This window comes from Oncorhynchus masou, chromosome 22 (genome assembly GCF_036934945.1).
Source record: "Oncorhynchus masou masou isolate Uvic2021 chromosome 22, UVic_Omas_1.1, whole genome shotgun sequence".
In the NCBI taxonomy this organism is placed as follows: Eukaryota; Metazoa; Chordata; class Actinopteri; order Salmoniformes; family Salmonidae; genus Oncorhynchus; species Oncorhynchus masou.
Genome location: NC_088233.1, coordinates 46,146,599 through 46,164,416, shown reverse-complemented (window position 1 = coordinate 46,164,416; position 17,818 = coordinate 46,146,599). Strand labels below are relative to the sequence as shown.

Genomic DNA, 17,818 nt, shown 5'->3' with positions numbered 1-17,818 from the left:
CTGGGCTATGTAGGCGAACCGGAGACACCGAGCGCAAGGCTGGTGCCATGTAAGCCGGCCCAAGGAGACGCACTGGGGACCAGATGCGTAGAGCCGGCTTCATGGCATTTGGCTCGACGCTCAATCTAGTCCGGCCGATACGCAGAGCTGAAATATATCGCACCGGGCTATTCCCCCCGCACTGGGGACACCGTGCGCACCACTGCATAACACGGTGCCTGCCCAGTCTCTCTAGCCCCCTGGTAAGCACAGGGAGTTTGCGCAGGTCTCCTACCTGGCATAGCCATACTCCCTGTAAGCCACCCCCCAAGAAATTTTTGGGGCTGATTCCCGGGCTTTCCTCTGCGCCGTCGTGATTGCCTCTCCAACTCCATTCTCCTATAGCCCTCTTCGCACTGCTCCAGCGAATCCCAGGCGGCTCCGGCACTCTCTCTGGGTCGACCACCCACCTGTCTATTTCCTCCCACGTCGTATACTCCATACTTCTACTGTCCATAACGTCCTCCCTTCGCTGCTCCTGCTGTCGCTGCCTGTTACCACGCCGCTCGGTCCGTGTGTGGTGGGTGATTCTGTAACGGCGTTCTTAGTTTGTCGCAAGAAAGTCGGACCGAAATGCAGCGTGGTGGTTAATCATGTTTTTAATGAATGAATCGCGGTACATGAAATAACTGATACAAAATACAAAACAACAAAACGGAACGTGAAACCTAATTACAGCCTATCTGGTGAAACTACATAGAGACAGGAACAATCACCCACGAAATACACAGTGAAACCCAGGCTACCTAAATATGGTTCCCTATCAGAGACAACAAGAATCACCTGACTCTGATTGAGAACCGCTTCAGGCAGCCAAACCTAAACTAAACACACCCCTAATCAACCACAATCCCAATGCCTACAAAAAACCCAATACTACAACACAATAACATAAACCCATGTCACACCCTGGCCTGACCAACTAATTAACTAAAACACAAAATACTAAGACCAAGGCGTGACATATAAACAGCTTGGAAAATTACAGAAAATTATGTCATGACTTTAGAAGCTTCTGATAGGATAATTGACATCATTTGAGTTAATTGGAGGTTTATTTGTGGATTTATTTCAAGGCATACCTTCAAACTCAGTGCCTCCTTGCTTGACATCATGGGAAAATCAAAATAAATAAGCCAAGACATCAGAATTTATTTTGACTGGTTCATCCTTGGGAGCAATTTCCAAAAGCCTTTAGTACCACGTTCATCTGTACAAACAATAGTAGGCAAGTATAAACACCATGGGACCACGCAGCCGTCATACCGCTCAGGAAGGAGAAGCATTCTGTCTCCTCGAGATGAACGTACTTTGGTGCTAAAAGTGCAAATCAATCCCAGAACAACAGCAAAGGACCTTCTGAAGATGCTGGAGGAAACACGTACAAAGTATCTATATCCACAGTAAAATGAGTCCTATATCGACATAACCCGAAAGGCCACTCAGCAAGGAAGAAGCCACTGCACCAAAACCACCATAAAAAAGCCAGACTACGGTTTGCATCTGCACATGGGGACAAAGATCGTACTTTTTGGAGAAATGTCCATGTCAATGTTAGGAGAAAAAAGGGTGAGGCTTTCAAGCCGAAGAACACCATCCCAACCGTGAAGCACGGAGGTTGCAGCATCATGTTGTGGGGGTGCTTTGCTGCAGGAGTGACTGGTGCACTTTGCAAAATAGATGGCATCATAAGGGAGGAAAGCTATGTGGATATATTGAAGCAAAATCTCAAGACATCAGTCAGGAAGTTAAAGCTTGGTCGCAAATGGGTCTTCCAAATTGACAATGACTCCAAGCATACTTCCAAAGTTTTGGCAAAATGGCTTAAAGACAACAAAGTCAAGGTATTGGAGTGGCCATCGCAAAAACATGATCACAAATCCTATAGGAAATTTGAGGGCAGAACTGAAAAAGCGTGTGCGAGCAAGTAGGCCTACAAACCTGACTCAGTTACACAAGCTCTGTCAGGAGGAATGGGCCAAAATTCACCCAACTTATTGTGGGAAGCTTGTGGAAGGCTACCTGAAACATTTGATCCAAGTTAAACAATTTAAAGGCAATGCTACCAAATACTAATTGAGTGCATGTAAACTTCAGACCCACTGTGATTGTGATGAAAGAAATAAAAGCTGAAATAAATAATTATTTCTACTATTATTCTGACATTTCACATTCTTAAAATAAAGTGGTGACCCCAACTGACCTAAGACAGGGAATTCTTACTAGGATTAAAATGTTAGGAATTGTGAAAAACTTAGTTTCAATATATTTGGCTCAGGTGTATGTAAACTTCCAACTTCAACTGTACATGTAAAAATAAACAATTGCAAAGCATGCTGAGTATTTCTCGAATGCATTCCTCCCCGAAACAAGGCCAATGTCAATGCCCAGTGTGTTTGCAGTTCATTTAATACATATATATTTACATTTTGTTAATTTAGCAGACACTCTTATCTTGAGTGAAAAGTTAAGTGAACTAAGTTAGATAATATCCCCCTTGAGTCTAATGACACACCGGTGCATCAATATCAGTACCATAGTAGAAAAATCCCAATCAAAATCCATCAATTTAAGCTAGGAATATGTTTTCTTGCATGGGCAGCGTCTCAATCTACCACATCCGCCTATGGCGGCCTTCCGCATCTGTGGTGGCTGCGTTACAGTGGTGTTTGTCAGACCATGAGACATCCCAAAAGTTGGTCTTCTCACTGAAAAGGGTTTTGCTCTAAGACCCCAAGCTCCACTGGACTCATCTGAAGTCGGTACCGTTGATGTGCCATCTTCTGTTTGTAGTGTCTGAACCGTTTGGGCTATAAACTCATGCGACCCCACTGAGATTCTCACAAACACGATGGTGTTCTCCATTTTGCTCTATGACCCCTAGAAGTGTCATGGGACTCGTCTGAAAATAACCGATACCAGTATCAAAAATTATTGGAAGAAGTATGGAAGTAGTTTTGTGCCTACCGAAAAAAGGGGTTAAATACAGTGCATTGGGAAAGTATTCAGACCCCTTGACTTTTTCCACATTCTCTCTGCTAAACCAAGCGCTAGGTTAAGGCAGTAATGTAATGTTCATATTTCGTGTTGCATTACTATTTGATCAAAACATGAATTGGTAACTCAGACAATCCCGCACAGCAAATTCACTTTGTGTTAAATTGAACACAAGTCCAGTGTTTATATGGGTCCACACTTTTCAGTGTTAAATTAACAAAATATTTGCATATTTTCCCAGAGTGCCTTGCTATTCTGGTGAATTGTAGTTACCAGCCATGACTGTATTTTTTTGTAAAATATCCATTGTCGTTGCAGTCTTGTGTTTTTTAGGTTGTAAGTGAATGTTACACTCAAGTGGCCTTCAACTCCGGCCTTTATGATGCTTTGCAAAGTGACGTAATTCCTTTTGGAATCTAGCCAGACCACAACCTGCATAAAGAATGACTGTCGGGTTGGGACGATATGAGACTACCAAAACCATCTAAACTGGAACAACTATTTCAGTAACAGGTGCAATAAATCCAATCATAGAAACTAATATGGAAAGATGAGACTCTCATGATCACGATGGTGTTCTCCAACCCCCACAAGCATCACAGAACTTGTCTGAAGCCGGCACCGCCGATCTGCTAACTTCTGTCTGAAGTGTTCTCAACAGTTTGGGCTACACCCCTCTATGGAAAGTTGAGAGGTTGTTCCGGGTTGGAGCGAGCGGTCGCATCTACACTTCGGTCCGCAGGTAGTATAACTTTTCATTACATTTCATTATAGTACAACGGTTTGATTTGTCTAATCTTAGCAATTTCTTCTTAGCTAGCTACATAGCCGTCTTTGTATCAAAGATAATTGCGTAATTATCGTATTTCGTCGTCCTAACGTAGTCTACACTGCTATCTGCCCAGCAGCTAGCTAACGTCCACTAGCACAGCAGCTAGCTAACGTCCACTAGCACTGTAGAAACTATTACACTCAACGACTCGATTAGTGTAGTGTTAGCTAGCTACATAGTTGTCTTTGCTGTCTTCGTATCCAAGGTAATTGTGTAGTTTAGAGTGTGTAGACTTAGAGTGATTATCTTAATTTACCGAGGTTAGCTAGCCAGCTATTTGTCGTCCTTAACGTAGAGTCACTGCTAGCTAGCTAGCCAACAGCTAGCCAACGTCTTCCGAATTGAACTTCAACAACCCGGTCAACATTCCGCCTCGCTCCACAGGTAGTATCACATTTTCATTTCACTTCATTACAGTACAACGGTTTGATTTGTTTGATCGTAGCTAGCTAGCTACATAGCCGTCTTTGTATCTAAGACAATTGTGTAGTCTGGAGCAATTTTCTAGGTTAGCTAGCCAGCTATTGTCGTTCTTTTAACGTAACGTTACGTAATCAACACTGCTAGCTAGCCAGCTAGCCCCCGAATAGCAGCACTGTAGAAACTATTACACTCGACGGAACGACTTGATTAGTGTAGTGTCAACAACGTAGCCACTGCCAGCTAGCCTACTCCAGCAGTACTGTATCATTTCAATCATTTTAGTCAATAAGATTCTTGCTACGTAAGCTTAACGTTCTGAACATTCGATAAGTGTAGTCCACTTGTCATTCCAATCTCCTTTGCATTAGCGTAGCCTCTTCTGTAGCCTGTCAACTATGTGTCTATCTATCCCTGTTCTCTCCTCTCTGCACAGACCATACAAACGCTCCACACCGCGTGGCCGCGGCCACCCTAATCTGGTGGTCCCAGCGCGCACGACCCACGTGGAGTTCCAGGTCTCCGGTAGCCTCTGGAACTGCCGATCTGCGGCCAACAAGGCAGAGTTCATCTCAGCCTATGCCTCCCTCCAGTCCCTCGACTTCTTGGCACTGACGGAAACATGGATCACCACAGACAACACTGCTACTCCTACTGCTCTCTCTTCGTCCGCCCACGTGTTCTCGCACACCCGAGAGCTTCTGGTCAGCGGGGTGGTGGCACCGGGATCCTCATCTCTCCCAAGTGGTCATTCTCTCTTTCTCCCCTTACCCATCTGTCTATCGCCTCCTTTGAATTCCATGCTGTCACAGTTACCAGCCCTTTCAAGCTTAACATCCTTATCATTTATCGCCCTCCAGGTTCCCTCGGAGAGTTCATCAATGAGCTTGATGCCTTGATAAGCTCCTTTCCTGAGGACGGCTCACCTCTCACAGTCCTGGGCAACTTTAACCTCCCCACGTCTACCTTTGACTCATTCCTCTCTGCCTCCTTCTTTCCACTCCTCTCCTCTTTTGACCTCACCCTCTCACCTTCCCCCCCTACTCACAAGGCAGGCAATATGCTCGACCTCATCTTTACTAGATGCTGTTCTTCCACTAACCTCATTGCAAATCCCCTCCAAGTCTCCGACCACTACCTTGTATCCTTTTCCCTCTCGCTCTCATCCAACACTTCCCACACTGCCCCTACTCGGATGGTATCGCGCCGTCCCAACCTTCGCTCTCTCTCCCCCGCTACTCCCTCCTCTTCCATCCTATCATCTCTTCCCTCTGCTCATACCTTCTGAAACCTATCTCCTGATTCTGCCTCCTCAACCCTCCTCTCTTCCCTTTCTGCATCCTTTGACTCTCTATGTCCCCTATCCTCCAGGCCGGCTCAGTCCTCCCCTCCCGCTCCGTGGCTCGACGACTCATTGCGAGCTCACAGAACAGTGCTCCGGGCAGCCGAGCGGAAATGAAGGAAAACTCGCCTCCCTGCGGACCTGGCATCCTTTCACTCCCTCCTCTCTACATCTTCCTCCTCTGTCTCTGCTGCTAAAGGCACTTTCTTCCACTCTAAATTCCAAGCATCTGCCTCTAACCCTAGGAAGCTCTTTGCCACCTTCTCCTCCCTCCTGAATCCTCCTCCCCCGCCCCCCCTCCTCCCTCTCTGCAGATGACTTCGTCAACCATTTTGAAAAGAAGGTCGACGACATCCGATCCTCGTTTGCTAAGTCAAACGACACCGCTGGTTCTGCTCACACTGCCCTACCCTGTGCTCTGACCTCTTTCTCCCCTCTCTCTCCAATTTGTAAGTCGCTCTGGATAAGAGCATCTGCTAAATGACTTAAATGTAAATGTAAATGTAAGAGAGCGAGAGTTGCACCCCTTCTGAAAAAACCTACACTCGATCCCTCCGATGTCAACAACTACAGACCAGTATCCCTTCTTTCTTTTCTCTCCAAAACTCTTGAACGTGCCGTCCTTGGCCAGCTCTCCCGCTATCTCTCTCAGAATGACCTTCTTGATCCAAATCAGTCAGGTTTCAAGACTAGTCATTCAACTGAGACTGCTCTTCTCTGTATCATGGAGGCGCTCCGCACTGCTAAAGCTAACTCTCTCTCCTCTGCTCTCATCCTTCTAGACCTATCGGCTGCCTTCGACACTGTGAACCATCAGATCCTCCTCTCCACCCTCTCCGAGTTGGGCATCTCCGGTGCGGCCCACGCTTGGATTGCGTCCTACCTGACAGGTCGCTCCTACCAGGTGGCGTGGCGAGAATCTGTCTCCTCGCCACGCGCTCTCACCACTGGTGTCCCCCAGGGCTCTGTTCTAGGCCCTCTCCTATTCTCGCTATACACCAAGTCACTTGGCTCTGTCATAACCTCACATGGTCTCTCCTATCATTGCTATGCAGACGACACACAATTAATCTTCTCCTTTCCCCTTCTGATGACCAGGTGGCGAATCGCATCTCTGCATGTCTGGCAGACATATCAGTGTGGATGACGGATCACCACCTCAAGCTGAACCTCGGCAAGACGGAGCTGCTCTTCCTCCCGGGAAGGACTGCCCGTTCCATGATCTCGCCATCACGGTTGACAACTCCATTGTTTCCTCCTCCCAGAGCGCTAAGAACCTTGGCGTGATCCTGGACAACACCCTGTCGTTCTCAACTAACATCAAGGCGGTGGCCCGTTCCTGTAGGTTCATGCTCTACAACATCCGCAGAGTACGCCCCTGCCTCACACAGGAAGCGGCGCAGGTCCTAATCCAGGCACTTGTCATCTCCCGTCTGGATTACTGCAACTCGCTGTTGGCTGGGCTCCCTGCCTGTGCCATTAAACCCCTACAACTCATCCAGAACGCCGCAGCCCGTCTGGTGTTCAACCTTCCCAAGTTCTCTCACGTCACCCCGCTCCTCCACTCTCTCCACTGGCTTCCAGTTGAAGCTCGCATCCGCTACAAGACCATGGTGCTTGCCTACGGAGCTGTGAGGGGAACGGCACCGCAGTACCTCCAGGCTCTGATCAGGCCCTACACCCAAACAAGGGCACTGCGTTCATCCACTTCTGGCCTGCTCGCCTCCCTACCACTGAGGAAGTACAGTTCCCGCTCAGCCCAGTCAAAACTGTTCGCTGCTCTGGCCCCCAATGGTGGAACAAACTCCCTCACGACGCCAGGACAGCGGAGTCAATCACCACCTTCCGGAGACACCTGAAACCCCACCTCTTCAAGGAATACCTAGGATAGGATAAAGCAATCCTTCTCACCCCCCCTTAAATGATTTAGATGCACTATTGTAAAGTGGCTGTTCCACTGATGTCAGAAGGTGAATTCACCAATTTGTAAGTCGCTCTGGATAAGAGCGTCTGCTAAATGACTTAAATGTAATGTAATGTAAATGTTTTACCCTAGGACACCCACAAGCCCAGTACCAGTTATAAAAATGAATGAAAGTATACACTGAGTGTGCCAAACATTAAGAAGACCTTCGTAATATTGAGTTGTAACCACATCTTTCTGCTCCCAGAACATCCTCAATTCATCGGGGGCATGGACTCTACAAGGTGTCAAACGTTCCACAAGGATGCTTGCCCATATTGACTCCAATGCTTCCCACAGTTTTGTCAAGTTGGCTGGATGTTGTTTGTGTGGTTGACCATTCTTGACACACATGGTAAACTGGTGCCTGGGGTGTTGGCTTTTATACATATATATTTGACGTGATGAATTTGCACCATATTAAAATAATAATAATATTGGTAAAGAAAACATATCCTAGTCTTTCTTATATCTCTCAGATATGGGACATACACTTTAAAACCAAATTCCTGTTGATACATTTTTTGACTGTTTTTCCATGTATGAATCTGTTATTCAATGCATTTCTATGGGCTAACAGCAGTAAGGTCAAATTCAATGTTTCATCAAATTGTTTTTTTTATATACACCAATTCCATATGTTAGCTTAGACTCTTAAAAGGGGAATGGAAACACTATGATTTAGAACGCCAGCTGACTGTAAATCGCCATATTGGCATTGTTGCGTCACTGGCAGGAGAGAACATTTTGGAACACCCATAAATAGCTGAATTTACCGAGTAGCTCCGAGTCTGAGAATGAGTTTATTACAGATAATTAAATACTGTTAGTTAGGGAGCCAATAAACCTACTGAAGCCGTTCATGTTTGAGCCAATCGATTGCCTCAGATCAAAGAGTTTGTTCTCGTATGAGTAACAACACAGATATGCCGCAGGAAACACCTCAGCTAGAGGGTCTGCGTAGGCAAACACAAATTGATGTGATTGAGGATGCTGCCAGGTAATGGCTAAACTAGGAGTGTGTGTGTTGTAGAGAGATGGTGGCGACACAGCACAAAATCCCAGCGGATGGTGTATGTATTACATCCAGTCAGAGGTTCCTGTCAGTCTGTCTGGATGGCGATGTTTTTATTGGACATGTCACTAATCCTTATGAAGGACTTCCTGACAGCAGAGATTACTCGACCAGTCAGCAGCTGATATGCTAGTTAAATAATTGGTGAAATGTAGCTTGATTCTAAATTGTTTAATGTTAATATCAGTAGTGGGTAGGTCCTCAATATATTTAATCAGTATCCTACAACGATGTTTGTGATTTAGTTTCGGTATCAGACTAACTTTTCTTATTTTGTTTGCAGAGCATACAGGCTGGCAGTTTATCGCCAGTTAACCCTATTGGCTCTAAGAGAATTGGACGCGGTGTACGGCGTCTCATCCCTGCATGTGTTGTTTCTTCCAAAAAGCGCGCATAGCCAGGGTCAAAGGCTTTGAATAAAAGTTTGAATAAAAACAGTTAATTTATTAAATCTAGCCTAACGGAAGACATAGACCTAATAGTATTAGATATCTTGTCCACTATAACAGCAGGTTCAAGCGTAACCAGATAAACTTGCTTTAAAGATAACACCACTTTCAGTGCGCACTTCTCCCGTGTCCCTGTCGCTAGAGTAGTGACTTCAACTAGATTTGGCTGCCATCTATTGGAAATGAATGGTAACTACACTGGGCAGCTAGTTGGCAGAGTCAAAAATAGACTTTAATAATATATGCCATTTAGCAGATGTGTCACGGTTTTCTTCCTCCTCTTCCTCTGAAGAGGTGAAAACCCAAAACAGTCCGGTGTGGCACAAACACTGACACAGGAAACAATCACCCACAAAATACCCAAAGAATATGGCTGCCTAAATATGGTTCCCAATCAGAGACAACAACAAACACCTGCCTCTGATTGAGAACCAATCTTGGCAACCATAGACTTACCTAGACACCTAAACTGAACACAACCCCATAAATCTACAAAAAACCCTAGACAAGTCAAAACACATAAATCACCCATATCACACCCTGGCCGAACCAAAATAATAAAGATAACTAAGGCCAGGGCGTGACAAGATGCCTTTATCCAAGAGAACTGGATACATGGTAGTGGAAACAGATCATAGAAAGAGGATTACAATTTTGATATCATGGATCCTTGAGTCCTTGCATCTATAACTCTGTCTGAATTTATGAGTGGTTACATTTCTCCGGCCCTATCCCTCAGCTTTTTACCAAAAGAGGAGCAGGGAGCCTCTATGTTATTGTTTCTACTGCTGATTGCCACTTTAAGTTAAGATGCAGATTAAATAGACACCATGATACAGATACTATAAAAATGTCCCATCACTCAGACAGTTAGTGAATACACAGCATCCAGCATAGCAAACAATCAATCAATCAATCAAATATATTTGTACAAAAGCACTTTTTACATCAAAAATAATAACCACAGTGATTACAGAGGGTGTAACAGTTCAACACCTCAGGAGCAAATGTCAATTGGCTTTTGCTAGCTGAGCGTTCATAGGTTGAGAGAGAGAGTCGAAAAAGCAGAACTGGGACAAGGTAGCACATCCATTGAAATGGGTAAAAAATATATATATATGTGGAAAAACAATTCCACTCCGATTCCTTTTATGGATGGGTGTATCTTTGAATTGGCTGTTGAATGGCCTGCTCCTTCTCCATTTTCGGAACACCATCTCGCTCCCCCAAAGTGAACGATAGTATATTTTGGCTCACACTGAGATGATTGTGATTCTGAGCTCTCAGGTCCATACAGCGAGTTATGGTCTTCACTGATCTCACTCTCCGTCAGCTCCATCTGTGGCGTATAGGGGCAGGAATCGATTGTATACTGATGGTTCTGAGCGCAATCTAGCTGGGCAAAGAGCTCTTTGGTGATTGTCCCGCTGGACCTCTTCTCCACCGCAGCGCAGGAACACTCTGGCACCAGGTGGTCAGTTTGGCATGCTGCACTAACCATTCTTTCCTCTTGGAAGAAAACAATTAAGGCATCAAATAGGTTATAGGTATATTCAAGAATCACTGCATATGCTTGAAATAAACAATAACCTTGCAAATCCATGTACCTCCTGCACAGTCTCGACCAGGATGAAAACATTTTCAGGGATGAAGATGTCATCCTGAAAACAAACAAATCAAATCAAATGTATTTATGTAGCCCTTCGTACATCAGCTGATATCTCAAAGTGCTGTACAGAAACCCAGCCTAAAACCCCAAACAGCAAGCAATGCAGGTGTTGAAGCACGTCGGCTAGGAAAAACTCCATAGAAAGGCCAAAACCTATGAAGAAACCAAGAGAGGAACCAGGCTATGAGGGGTGGCCAGTCCTCTTCTGGCTGTGCCGGGTGGAGATTATAACAGAATATGACCAAGATGTTCAAATGATCATAAATGACCAGCATGGTCAAATAATAGGTCTGGGACAGGTAGCACGTCCGGTGAACAGGTCAGGATTCCAGAGCCGGAGGCAGAACAGTTGAAACTGGAGCAGAAGCACGGCCAGGTGGACTGGGGACAGCAAGGAGTCATCATGCCAGGCAGGCCTGAGGCATGGTCCTAGGGCTCAGGTCCTCCGAGAGAGAGAAATAAAAAGAGAAAGAGAGAGCATACTTAAATTCACACAGGACACCAGATAAGATAGAAGTACTCCAGATATAACAAACTGACCCTAAGTCCCCCGACACAAAAACTACTGCAGCATAAATACTGAAGGCTGAGACAGGAGGGGTCAGGAGACACTGTGGCCCCATCCGATGATACCCCCCGACAGGGCCAAACAGGAAGGATATAACCCCACCCACTTTGCCAAAGCACAGCCCCCACACCACTAGAGGGATATCTTGAAACCACCAACTTACCATCCTGAGACAAGGCTGAGTATAGCCCACAGAGATCTCCTCCAAGGGGAAGCACCAACCCAGACAGGAAGATCACATCAGTGACTCACCCCTCCAAGGGACGGCATGAAAGAGCTCCAGTAAGCCAGTGACTCAGCCCCTGTAATAGGGTTAGAGGCAGAGAATCCCAGTGGAAGGAGGGGAAGACAAACATTTTGTTAAGACAACTGAACCCAAATATCAGTTGGCATTAACAAGCTACCTGTCTTGTATGCTTTCTAAAGACACAAATACAGGGACATTTATTTTTCTGCAAAAATTAGCTATGTCAACTTCAGTGGAGCTAACAAAAGATTACAAAAACAAATCTGTCAACAAAATGTAGTACAGTACTTGACTATATGAGGAGGAAGCTAACTACAGTAACTAACGTTACCTAATAACAGGGGTACACAGATAAACTGTGTTGCAGTTGAGTTGCTTGCTAACGTTATTTGTTGGGGCACGTTACACGGCACTTCAGACGCAATTAGCTAGTTAACGTAAACTCACCATATTCCGTACAAATGTGCGCAACCGCAACATTCGAAAGAGGCTACAAAGAAAAGTAATGGGACTGTAGCGACTGTGTTGACTTCAAAATCGGGGGGTGAACTACGTTTCTATTCAAGTGTTGATCAACATGGTAATGGCTCTGTAGTATTGGAGAAAAGTTGAAAAAACTGACCCTCCGTTACATCTTGACGTTTCACGTCGTAACGTACAGCATACATAAAGCAACTATTTTCTGTCTCACAATCTCTCTCCACCAGGTGTAGCACTTCTATCATCCTTTAAAAACAAGAAATGGACAGTGACGGGGGTAAGGGGGGATACCCAGTCATTCTTTTCATCATCATTGCATGCGATCATCATTCTCAAAGCCGCTGTTTACTTCTAAGATCACTTTATCACCGCCCTAAAAACCCAATTCAAATTCGACACAAACCTTCAAATAGGTATGTAATGACACATTATATAAACTCTTTATAGTGTTTGATTTACATTTTAGAGGCGATAACGTGATAAGTTGGACAGATCGAGTGAAAATAAACAATTTCCCCAAACAACATCTCCCCTTCTCACTATCACGCATGAGTTTCGCTTCCCCACCCTACATTTTTAAAAAGACCCAACAGGGCTCATTGCCTGCTTGAATTATGCAGAAACGGGCAGCATTTAGGTCATGTAATTGATTCTGTTGGAAAGGGAGAAATTGTGCTTTACAATGGTATTGACATTACAGTTGATCTGGAAGTATTACATTTTTGGGGCGCTAAAATAAGGGCCATTGTACAGACCAAGGCGGTGTAGAGTTTACGTGAGTTTGCGTTACCCTCAATTAGAGTTGCAACAGTGTCTAATGCTAGCCTAATCAACAACAGTCATGACCGGTTAACGTTACCTCGGGCTCCATTGCATTGACTTGCATCGCCTCCTCCGTTCAGTTGCTTTTGCTTGACTCCAAGGTCAGCGATGTTGATAATGGTCGGTCGGTAACCCCTACACCAAAACCCTCAATGTCAAATGGAAGCACAAGCAGAGAGCTTCAACATGGGCCTATGACTCCTTTCCATTCGGAAACTCCCGGTTGCCTCAAAAGTGCCCTACACACCGCGAAGTGCTATGTGCAGATCCTGCTAGCTCGAGCTGGCAAGTTCTTCCTCTTCAGGACATGGAGCCACTTCTTCAAAAGTTGTAGGTCCTTGGGCAGTTTACAGAGTTTTTTTGTTTTTTGTTGAGCCAATTCATTACAGCCTGGCGCTTTACAGTTCATGTTTGAAATACTACTTGCTGTTGCCATCCTTATTGTCCTCCCCTAAACTCACTCTCTTCGATTCACTCTACACGCAAAAACTCAATACCACAGACAATTTGCTGATTCCTGCCAGTTACGCACTGGCATCAGTCATTAATATGGCACGATGACCATAGCTCAAATAAACCTTGTGGGCGATCAAAATACTGAATATAGAGATGTTTTTATGCTAATTGCGTCGATTTACTTCCTAAGTATTTCCATTCCCCTTTCAGGATGTGACCAGATACAGAGTTAATCTAACACCTGAATCAACATTATACATTTTACACTGAAAAATCTACACTAGGTAACAATGGACAATTTACTGTGCATGTGCGCAATCAACAGCCTTTCTGTGTGCCCAACGGAATGTATTACCATAGAGTGGAGACTGCCATATTGAAGCATTTGGTCAGAAATTAAGCAGTTTAATAGGCATTTACAATTATGGCATGATTATGCTCTTTCCCATGTGCATGAAGTCAAAACTTCCCCATACCACAGGGCGGAAGAAGACCTTTGCTTTGCACATTATTTTAAAAAGCATGTTCTCTCGCTTTTCTTGTTGCACTGTTTTCACACACACTGTTGTGCAAATCTGTCGTCATTTGAATATCACTATATTTCTTCCCTTTCTTACTTCAAAGTATTCTACAAGATTTCTCCACTTTGTTTCAATCTCTGTGACCACGATTGCCTCGAGTGAGTGGCACGAGGTTGCGGGAATATTTCCTCCTCCAAAGCATTTTTTGGGGGAAATGTCAACGACCTGTTTTGAATACATTGTATCCATTCACAGAGAAGGATACGTATAAGAAGACTCAGCTTGGAATCATTTATGTCAAATTTGTGGTTAGAAAATATGCTATCTAAAGAACATTTACCATCGTAACGGATACTCATCACGAACTAAACAGCATTCCGGTTCACAGTGCATTACGTTTACTCGGACACCGGGGTATATCTGGGACTAGTGCGCTCTGGAGATTTTTGGCGGATTACTCGTGGCGAGAGCCGTTGCCTCCGAGGGTGACCTGGCTGGTGAATTGTTCAATTTATTTTCACTCTGGGGAACTAGAACTCAATGGCTTCGTCTTGTAAACTGGGTCGGTGGAGGAATGTCACTGCCTGGCCAAGAATGTCTTCAACTTTCTGGGCTGTGGTGCTACTGACCAGCCTGCTGATAATTTACTGCGGTAAGAATGGTCGGTTTCAGTAGGCTATAACCAGTTTCAGTAGGCTGTTACCATGTGTTTTGTTTTTATTGGATTTATGTTCAGAACTGTTTTTGATTGGCTGATTACGGTCTTGGGTAGAATTTATGCAGATTGTGTGGATATGAACACACACACACACACACACACACACACACACACACACACACACACACACACACACACACACACACACACACACACACACACACACACACACACACACACACACACACACACACACACACCCATTACTTTGAATCTAGTTCTGAATCTAGTGACATGGTCTTATTAGTGCAAATAAAAACGTTATAACCTACTATAAATTTGCTGTATGAAGAGTGTTATACAGGTTCTCTCTTTACTTTCTAAACCAGATAAAAATGTAAATCTGTGACATTTGGTGATGAGAATAACGCTGTGCTGATGCTGGGTTTTGCATTCTGTATGTCTCCCTGAATCTGAACGTTTCATCGTTCCCTGTCCGCAGCTCTAGTGCTGAAAGATGGCCCAGTGGGAAATTCCTCCCAAGTCCTAAATCTGACTTACCTTGTCAGCACCAGCTCACGATTCCACCTGATGATTGCTGCTGTTCAGCTGAGCGTGCAGTTTAGGAACAGCAGTCACTCTCAATACAATTCGTTGTCACACATTGTTCCTTAAAAAAAGAAGAGTTATAAATCATAGTCTGCACTGTTAGGGTATAGCCAGCCCAAACTTGCAATAGGTTATCAATGTGTATAGTCCATAAATACAGAGGGGTTTTGAAATGTCACAGGTTTTTATTGTGCAAACATTAAGTATGGCAGGCAAACTGAAACAAATGGAGAATGGTATGACCTAAGACAGAGAGACTTCTAGAATGTGGGTCTCATTCAACCTCTGACAACTGTAAGCTCTCTCTTGCTCTCTCTCTCTCTCTCTCTCTCTCTCTCTCTCTCTCTCTCTCGCTCTCACACTCTCTCTTCGCTCTCCTTTGCAGTCTGTCTGTCTCAATGAATGCTGTTGGTTGCGCACCTCCTCGTGCACTTCTGCTTTGTCCACTGGGACCTGCAGCAGAGGTCTTGCTGCATCATTTCACACAAACAAAGAGAACAAAAGTCTATTTGACAGAGTGGTGGCACCAGGCATGGCTTTTATCTCTGGGTACCAATGCATTTGTTTCATCACCAGATTTTGTATTCAGTATGGTACAGCTGGATCTTGATTGGTATTTCATCCATTGTTTATCCTGGGGCTAGAGCTTTGTTCAAATCAAACGATATTCGTTATGTGATAAAGTGATACGTTGTAAATAGTAGCAGCAATGTATGGGATGAGTAAAAAAAAGTAAATTTTTCACAGTCTTATGGCTAAACGTAGAAGCTGTTCAGGGTCCTGTTGGTTCTTTGCTGTTGGATACCAAGCAGTTGCCATACCAAGTGGTGATGCAGCCGTCAAGATGCTCTCAGTGGTGCAGCTGTAGAGCATTTTGAGGATCTGAGGGCCCATGCCAAATCTTTTCAGCCTTCTGAGTGGAAAGAGGCATTGTCATGCCCTCTTCATGACTGTGTTGGTGTGTTTGGACCATGACAGATCCTTAATTATGTGGACACAGAGGACCTTTCGCTGTAAAGCATTTTTGAAATCGGACACGATGGGTAGATTAACTAGATGTTTATCTTTCATTTTCTGTATTGGACTTGGTAATGTGTGAAAGTTACATATTTCTAAAAAATATTTTTGAATTATTTTCAGCGGAATGTTGTCGAGGGGTTCCGCTAGCAGAACGCCTGCGCTAGAAAGGTTAAATGTCTTGGCCTAGTCAAAGCCCAGACCTCAATCCAATTGAGAATCTGTGGTATGACTTAAAGATTGCTGTACACCAGCGGAACCCATCCAACTTGAAGGAGCTGGAGGGGGGGGAGGAGGATACAAATGATACAAACCCCCAAGAAATACATTTTTATTCCAGGTTGTAAGGCAACAAAATAGGCCAAGGTGGATGAAAACTTTTGCAAGCAAGCCACTGTATATACACACAGTGGTGTTAGAAAACCCCTAGAATACAGGCATATGAGGTCTACTAGTCACATTATGCTGGCTTGCAAAGTGATCTGTAATAACTAGCATAATCCACACAACCCCGCATTTAAAATAACTGCCAGGATAGGAAATATTAATCAATGAGTCGACCTAAATCATCTAAACCGGAACAACCATCTCAGGAATGGGTGCAATAAGTACAACTAACAGATTGGATATGTTTAGAAAAATGTATGTTATTTATCTGTGTGTAGCATACAACCAATCAATGTACATGCAAAAACACAGATATTGAAACAAATCATTCTGAAAATCAACCTGTAATAGTTTATTGTGAGAAATATAAGTATGCATGGTTGAGTATTTCTCCACACAGAGTAAAAAATAAATAACACAATCATACTCAATTCTGGTTATTCACAGCACTGAGTGTTAGGTTAATTTAATCAACACTAGAAATGCTACACTGAAATCAACCCCAGATACAACTAGCCAGTTTGATGTGTATCATACAATACATTGCTGGTTCACACATATTCCCTTCCTGCTCCTCTGCTCAATAAAATCACAAAAAATAGTATTTTGAAGACAGAAATCATGGCAAAGATATCAACTATGTCAGTACTGTATAGGGAATACCAGATACATGCACAAATATTCACACACAGCTAGAGTTTAAATCATTCTTACACCTACTGTACATGTTGAACTTATCACATTACTCAAATGCCTGATGTTAAAGTTGAAACACTGAGGTAAACACTAATGCTATTTAAAATAATGAAAAAAAAGTTACAAGAAAAAAAAGCTTATTCAGATTCAGAAGAGTTATGTCGAACCCTTCTTGCCTTCAAATAATATATATTGCTTTCCAAAGAATCATCAAAGAACCCTTTTATCCAAAAACTGTTCTTAGGATGGGTGAATGGGTCAGCTCGTCCGAAACACCCTAACACAGACGGAGGCAAAACAAATGAACAGACCAGAGCCAGTGGGACTGATTCCTTTTCTTGTAAATGTTTACTAAACAGTTTTTCTTTTGCCCAATAAAATAACTCCAGTACACGGTAACATTCAACGCTGAAACACCAGCGTACCAAAACAAATAAACTTAAACTAAGCCTTTGACCAAAAAAAATGGAAAGTAAAACAACACATGACTACTCCTGTCTGTAGACTATCGTCTACACATAACAGTAACTGGAGGAACACTTATCTACCTAAAGCCTGCCTTTGTTAACAG

The 17,818-nt window shown here is 43.9% G+C and overlaps 1 protein-coding gene across 1 annotated transcript in view; it reads left to right on the top strand.

Annotated features, from left to right (window-relative positions):
* Window positions 1-14,420: 14,420 nt before the first annotated feature.
* The window catches only part of LOC135509571 (chemokine-like protein TAFA-5), a 250,525-nt gene continuing 247,127 nt past the window's right edge, over window positions 14,421-17,818 (top strand). Inside the window, exon 1 of the mRNA XM_064930336.1 lies at window positions 14,421-14,532. Within this exon, the coding sequence (XP_064786408.1) occupies window positions 14,421-14,532 (112 nt within the window). The remainder of the gene's footprint in view (window positions 14,533-17,818) is intronic.